Source organism: Cervus canadensis, chromosome 1 (assembly GCF_019320065.1).
Source record: "Cervus canadensis isolate Bull #8, Minnesota chromosome 1, ASM1932006v1, whole genome shotgun sequence".
NCBI classification, from domain to species: Eukaryota; Metazoa; Chordata; class Mammalia; order Artiodactyla; family Cervidae; genus Cervus; species Cervus canadensis.
This window is the reverse complement of record NC_057386.1, coordinates 107,926,583-107,933,519: the sequence shown is the minus strand read 5'-3', so window position 1 is coordinate 107,933,519 and position 6,937 is coordinate 107,926,583. Positions and strand designations below refer to the sequence as shown.

At 57.6% G+C, this 6,937-nt stretch overlaps 1 protein-coding gene across 1 annotated transcript; it reads right to left on the bottom strand.

The window, feature by feature from the left end:
* Positions 1–151: 151 nt before the first annotated feature.
* On the bottom strand, positions 152–6,257 carry LOC122455101 (tubulin alpha-3 chain). The gene is made up of 5 exons (XM_043489972.1): positions 6,125–6,257; positions 3,762–3,984; positions 3,144–3,292; positions 2,373–3,053; positions 152–536 (listed from the first exon to the last, which is right to left on the bottom strand). The coding sequence occupies exons 1-5, from the start codon at positions 6,125–6,127 to the stop codon at positions 240–242; spliced, it is 1,353 nt and encodes a 450-aa protein (XP_043345907.1). The 5' UTR covers positions 6,128–6,257; the 3' UTR covers positions 152–239.
* Between the last annotated feature and the right edge of the window lie 680 nt (positions 6,258–6,937).

Genomic DNA, 6,937 nt, shown 5'->3' with positions numbered 1-6,937 from the left:
GGGTTAACGCAGCAGGTGATGCTCTGCATGGCCAGTCAGACGTGCGGCCCTGCCGCAACACTGCCGTCGGGGAGGAACACGGTTCTTCCCGAGGCTCACTTGGAAAGGCGGGTATCTGGCGGGGGATTGGGCCGAAAGCAACACACGCAGATGATGCTCAACACGAAAACTTTAATAGGGAAACACATCTGTGACGGGACCGTCGGGGAAACGGGTGCGGGGCTGCGGCCGCGCCGCCTTCAGTACTCCTCCCCTTCCTCGGCCTCCGCCTCCACCGAGTCCACGCCCACCTCCTCGTAATCCTTCTCCAGCGCCGCCAGGTCCTCCCGGGCCTCCGAGAACTCCCCCTCCTCCATGCCCTCCCCCACGTACCAGTGCACGAAGGCGCGCTTGGCGTACATGAGGTCGAACTTGTGGTCCAGGCGGGCCCAGGCCTCGGCGATGGCCGTGGTGTTGCTCAGCATGCACACGGCCCGCTGCACCTTGGCCAGGTCCCCCCCTGGGACCACCGTGGGGGGCTGGTAGTTGATGCCCACCTGCCGGACAAGGGAGAACATAGTGAACAAGGAGTGTGGCCTCAGAAATAGGAGCTTGTTTTTTATTTACTTTTTTAATTTTTTTATTTTTTGGAGCTTGTTTTTTAAAATGTGGGCCGTGGACCCACTTTAGATGATGCCATGTAGGAACGGGTGCTGTATTTTTTGGCAGTATTTGCCAGTGTTTAATATCCTACATTTTCACTTTTAGAAGAGGACTTAAGCTTTTCAGCCTTCTGCATGACTAAAATAATCTTGCCACATACACACTTTCATAATGAGAAAACCTGATACAAACATGGAAAAAGGTTCCACGAAAATAGTGCACCCCTGAGCAAACACCTGTCAACACGTGAAGTCACTCAGGCAAGTGAGGATTCAACACCGTCCATCGGGGGTGAACTGTCTTGCGTGGGGACAGCAGTGTGACCTCCTAACCTCCCTCCAGACTCGGCCAGGACGGGAAGCCTGGGCACAGTGCCTGGCACCCCACACAGCGCTGCCCAGCTGAGGCGGCCGTGGATGGCAGCATTGCCTTCCAAAGGTCAAAAGCAAGGGCTGAAAAGAAACGTCCTGAAACCAAGAACAGTGGAAGAAGAAAAAGACTTCCCTGGTGGTCCAGACGCTGCGGTTTCCTGCAGGGGCCAAGGGCTGACGTCTGGCCCAGGGACTAAGATCCCCCATGCCGTGTGGCATGGCAAAGAAAAGCTTCCAACCCCAACCTGTGACCTAACCTCATAGGCCTGCAAACATCTACGGAAGGTTTAATTTCGTGGATATTTCTAATTGGTGAAACCTGTTACATATACACTTTACCCCTGTGAGTTATTTACACGTGTGAGACGAACACCCTCAGGTGGTCCGTGTCAAGGGGTCTGGCAGTGAGGCTGACAGAGGCCAGGTGGGTGCAACAGCGTGGGCTGGTCAGAGGCAAGCTCGGTATTTAAATAGGAAAACGATGACCCACACATCGCTGCTACTTGTCCTCACTTTCAGTCTGCAAAGACCCTGGGGATGGCAACTCCCAGCACACCGAAGGGATGCATCAGGGCTCAGATGCAGGATCCAGCGCTTTATCTAACGAAGATCACTTGTGAAAAAGGACTCAACGAGGAAGAGGGCGCAGGGTTAACAAGCCCAGGCGTGGCCAGGCACTTAGCCTGCTGGTCACGGGTCTAAAGTGGGACCTTCTGGGACTTGGCTCCAAATTCAGGATGCTCTTCTCTGGGCAGACGTTTTACTGTGACACTAAACACAGTTGGAGGAGCCACTTCTGAGTGTGGTTTTGTGTGGGAGGCGGCATTCCAAGTCTGGCTTGGAGAAACAGCAGTGAACCACTCTTGGTCCCACAGAAAATATTACATAATGAATACAAGAGCCTCTTTACAAAAGCATAACTGTTGCCTAAGATTCAGTGACAACTGGTGACTGAAGTAATGTGAAATCTAAGCCCAGTCACAGAATGATACCAGACTCTGACAAGGTTCTTGGGTGCGCAGTGGGGAAACCTGAGTACAGGCCTGCAGTCAGAAGTCTCTGAAAGCTCCCTCCTCCATCGCTGACCCTGAGCCTACGAGGTTCTAAAAGCTGTCTCAGCGTCTGTCTCTGAAGTGTAAGGTGTTGGTAACATCGGCCCATGGCGCTATGGGCTGGTTGTAAGAAGTAAAGGTCCATGAAGTACTGATCACGATCCAGGCATCCAGCACACTGATTACCGACCTTGCTGTCCCAGCAGCCCAGCCGCCCGGCAACAGGGGACCCTCCGCGGCGGGTCAGCACCCCGCCCCGGGGCCGGCCACGGGCAGAAAGCTGCACACGTGCTGCCGCCCAGCCTACCTTGAAGCCGGTCGGGCACCAGTCCACAAACTGGATGGTGCGCTTGGTCTTGATGGTGGCGATGGCCGCGTTGACGTCTTTGGGGACCACGTCCCCCCGGTACAGCATGCAGCAGGCCATGTACTTGCCGTGGCGAGGGTCACACTTGACCATCTGGTTGGCCGGCTCGAAGCAGGCGTTGGTGATCTCGGCCACAGACAGCTGCTCGTGGTAGGCCTTCTCGGCCGAGATGACCGGGGCGTATGTGGCCAGGGGGAAGTGGATGCGGGGGTAGGGCACCAGGTTGGTCTGGAACTCGGTCAGGTCCACGTTGAGGGCGCCGTCGAAGCGCAGGGAGGCCGTGATGGAGGACACGATCTGCCCGATGAGCCGGTTGAGGTTGGTGTAGGTGGGCCGCTCGATGTCCAGGTTGCGCCGGCAGATGTCGTAGATGGCCTCGTTGTCCACCATGAAGGCGCAGTCCGAGTGCTCCAGGGTGGTGTGCGTGGTCAGGATGGAGTTGTAGGGCTCCACCACGGCCGTGGAGACCTGGGGCGCCGGGTAGATGGCGAACTCCAGCTTGGACTTCTTGCCGTAGTCCACCGAGAGCCGCTCCATGAGCAGTGACGCGAAGCCCGAGCCGGTGCCGCCCCCGAAGCTGTGGAAGATGAGGAAGCCCTGCAGCCCCGTGCACAGGTCCGCCTGTGGGAAGGAGAGGCGTGAGCCGGACCGCATGCGCCGCCGAGAATCCGGGCCCCCGTCCCGGCCGGGAGCCCCCCGGGCCCTTCTCACCAGCTTGCGGATGCGGTCCAGGACCAGGTCGACGATCTCCTTGCCGATGGTATAGTGGCCGCGGGCATAGTTGTTGGCCGCATCTTCCTTCCCGGTGATCAGCTGCTCCGGGTGGAAGAGCTGCCTGTAGGTCCCCGTGCGCACCTCGTCTGCGGGGGACAGCGGCCGGGCTTGGAGGACGCCACCTCACCCCCGCGGCGGCTCCGGGACCCGCCTATCTGCAGGCCTGCGCCGCTCCTCCCAGGCCGGGGGTCAGGTCTCCCAGGCAGTCTCCGAGACAGACGCGCCCATCTGCCATTCACGGCTCCCGAGGGTCCATCAACCCAGAACAAGCGCCAGTGTGGCCGGTTCCCGAAGGACGGGAGCGCCCAGGCGGCTTTGTGTGCACCTCGCCCACACCCGCTGCTCCACCCCGACGTCACTGGGATGGCCCTGCACCCTGCACGGATGCCAGCCTGACTGCCCCGGGCACCCCTGTGGCCTGGGTCTCCTGGGCTCTGGGGTGAATGTCCATCGTCTCCTGGGTGGCGGCTCCCCTCGGAAACTACCTCGTGCTTCTGACCTGTGTGTGCCCGGCGAAGGTGCTGGGCTTCCCTTGCCAAGTGGGGGGGGACCTACCGACCACGGTGGGCTCCAGGTCCACGAACACGGCCCTGGGCACGTGCTTGCCGGCCCCCGTCTCGCTGAAGAACGTGTTGAAGGAGTCATCCCCGCCGCCAATGGTCTTGTCGCTGGGCATCTGGCCGTCGGGCTGAATGCCATGCTCCAGGCAGTACAGCTCCCAGCAGGCGTTGCCGATCTGGACGCCCGCCTGCCCCACGTGGATGGAGATGCACTCGCGCTGGAAGCAGAGCAACGAGTGAGGCCCAGCAACACGGCAGGGGTCTCTGCGTGGCATGCAGATGTACCTGACTTCTTAAATTAATAGATCTAATATCTTTTAGTTTTTTTAAGGTCTTTTCAGACTTTTTCTCACAAGCTTCCCAGGTCGATAGGAGCCCAACATGCTACTGGAGAAGAGCAGAGAAATAGCTCCAGAGGGAAAGAAAAGGCTGAGCCAAAGCAGAAACAACGCCCCGTTGTGGACGTGTCTGGTGGTGAAAGGAAAGTCCGATGCTGTAAGAACAACATGGCCAAGGAACCTGGAGTGTTAGGTCCATGAATCAAGGTACATTGGAAGTGGTCAAAGCAGGATTTGCAAGAGTAAACATCTGCGTGGCATGCAGATGTTAACTCAATGTTTGTATGTGCCTCTAGAGTGTCTCAGAGCTTCTCAAACCTTGTTTTCAAGGAGCCTTATGTGACCCTTTTAACCTTGTGAAAACTGGCTTGCTCCGAAACACGTGAGCTGATAGCGCCAGAATTAGCCCCAAAGTCTACGTGTTTGCTACCATAGGTAAATTCAGTTACTTTAATACTTGCAAGCCATATAATGTCAGTAACAAACTCCATGTTATGGCCAGTGTCAGTACTTCTCTAGAGAAATAGCCATTTTGATTGCGTCCTGACCGAAGGATAAGCGGTAATGGAAAAGGAAAACTGGATGGGACCTAAGTCTGTTCCACCTGCCCCTCTAGGTCTACCCTCTGTTCTCCATCCAGCTCTGGTTCCAGGCTGACCAGTGTGGACTGTTCCCCCTAGCTTCTGGCTACATCAGCCCGTGTCAGTCAGCAGCAATAGATGGAGGTTAGAGGAAGGTGTGGTCAAGGTGGTTGCTCCTGGCTCCCTCCCCATCAGGCTGTCTTGGGTTCCTTTTCAAGGGCACAGACTGGGGGCAGTCAGTGGTCGTCAGAAACTACCCCCCGAGCCTAGGAGTTAATGGCTCCCAAATGTCACGTGCTGGGATTCTGCACTGTCCTTTGGGGGTCTCCTTAAACCCTGCCCGTATCTGTATAAGTAGTATCTTCTAACAGGTTGTACTCACAGTACCTATTAAATATTTTAAATGTACCCTCTGTTTCCTGCTTGGAATGGAATTCTACATTCCCTAACCGTCTGGCTGAATTTAGACACATCATCCTAACAAATACATAGAGAAGATCAAGTGAGATCTGAGGTGTGCCACCCACCCTAAATTCTAACTTACAGTCCTAGGAGCTTGGTGGCCCACAAGCACCATATCTCAGAGATCAACGTGAGGCAGCAGACCCCGCACCTCATTCCAGAGGGAAGCACTGGGCTCTGGAAAGACCTTCTCCGGGGACAGGGCACTCACTCCTCCAGAAGAGACTCTAACAGCACCCTGGGAAGGCCTTTGAAATCCACCCAGCCACACAGTTTTCAAACACATGGTATTTGCTTTGAATCCAGAACAGCTGTATTTCACAGAATGCCTGTGTCACTCTTGCTTGCTCAGCCCCAGTGTGTTCAGGGTCAGCTTTGTGACCTAATGTCTTCATTTACAAAGTGTGGCTGGGGAGCTCCATGATCAGCACAGGCTATGTCCACCTGACTAACAATGAAAGGAATCGCTCGGAGAAATTATTTCTCACTGTTCATAGAAAGGCAAGCGCATTGCCATCCTCGCCTGGATCACTGAAGTTTGGTTAATGATATTCCTGTCCCTGGCTCCAGGTCCTCTCTGAAAGCTCCCGCAGACCAAACCCTGTGCCCCCCCCCCCCCCCCCCCGTTCTCCATAGATGACCTCCTTCCCGAGCATGCCCGCCCCAACCTCCGGAGCCCGGTACTGCCCACTGTCCGCGCTCCGGAGGCTGGACCTGGGGCCACCTGCCTCCCCTGAGCCCTGGGCCACACGCTAAGGCGCGCTGGCCGCTGAGGCCCTCGGACGTCGATACTCATGGGAAGTGCGGCTCTGCCTTCGCAGTTTCTCTTTCTCAGCCTCTGTTCCGGTCGCTGAGTGATTCGCACCAGAAACCCACACGGGCTTCTCCGGCATCCTTGGTCTCAACCCCCCGACCACTAACACGGCCTCCAGACCTCCTGGCCCGCCCGCCCGACCTCCCGCTCCGTCCATCCGTACCATGATGAGTTCAACCGCCGCCGCCGCCGCCACACAAACCCCAACCGCTCTCGCCGACGCCGCAGCTCAACTGCCTACGCCAAGCCTCGCGCTCCTCGGACAAGCCCCCACGTCGTCGTGGACCCCACGCCGCCGCCGCCGATGCCCATTGGTCCAGAGCGCTGTGGGGTGGGGCGGAGTCTAGAATCCCGCTTCTGATTGACTCACACGGGACTCCCGGTTTGTGGCGCGTTCTGATTGGACGTGGCTTTGGCGGGAAGGCTGCACGCGGGAGGCGGAGCGCGCCGGGTCTCCTTATTCGGTCTCCTCAAACTGCCCCTCCCGCCCCTCACGCACCCTGCAGCAGGCGTGGTCTGGTCTACACCGCCTCACCTCGGGGTTCTCCGCCAGGAGCCTCCTGGTTAATTGGGGAGGGTGTGGGGCCTTGATGTAATGACTGGCTTGGTTATTTGCTGGCTCTACAGGGAAGTGGGGGAGCATCCTGCGGCGCTTGGCCCAGCCCCGCGCTCCGACTGTGAGGTCCTCTCCCCGCCCTATAGGGTGGAGGGTCACTGAGGAGTGCTGCCCCGCTTGGGGGCGGGGAGAGCAGGTTCCTGGGGCTCCTCACTGGTGCTCATCCCGCAGGGCCTGGCTACCGTTACCCTCCGTCACCTCCTGGCCCCGAGCACCGCCTCAGGTTAGGACGTTGTCGTGGGTATGGGGGGGCCCTCCTTCCTCAGGCGCCGAGAACGCAGCAGACTCAAGACCTGTGCTGCCGGCCTGGTCTTAAGCACGACTTATTTTTCTGATAGTAAAAGTAACACATACTGAGTG

Bases quoted from the DNA above. Each gene is read 5' to 3' on its own strand.
- LOC122455101 (XM_043489972.1), bottom strand. The intron at 3,054-3,143 runs GTGAGAAGGGCC...TCCTTCCCACAG, and splicing joins TGGACCGCATCCGCAAGCTG to GCGGACCTGTGCACGGGGCT. The intron at 537-2,372 runs GTAGGCTGGGCG...CTTGTCCGGCAG, and splicing joins GGTGCCCGACCGGCTTCAAG to GTGGGCATCAACTACCAGCC.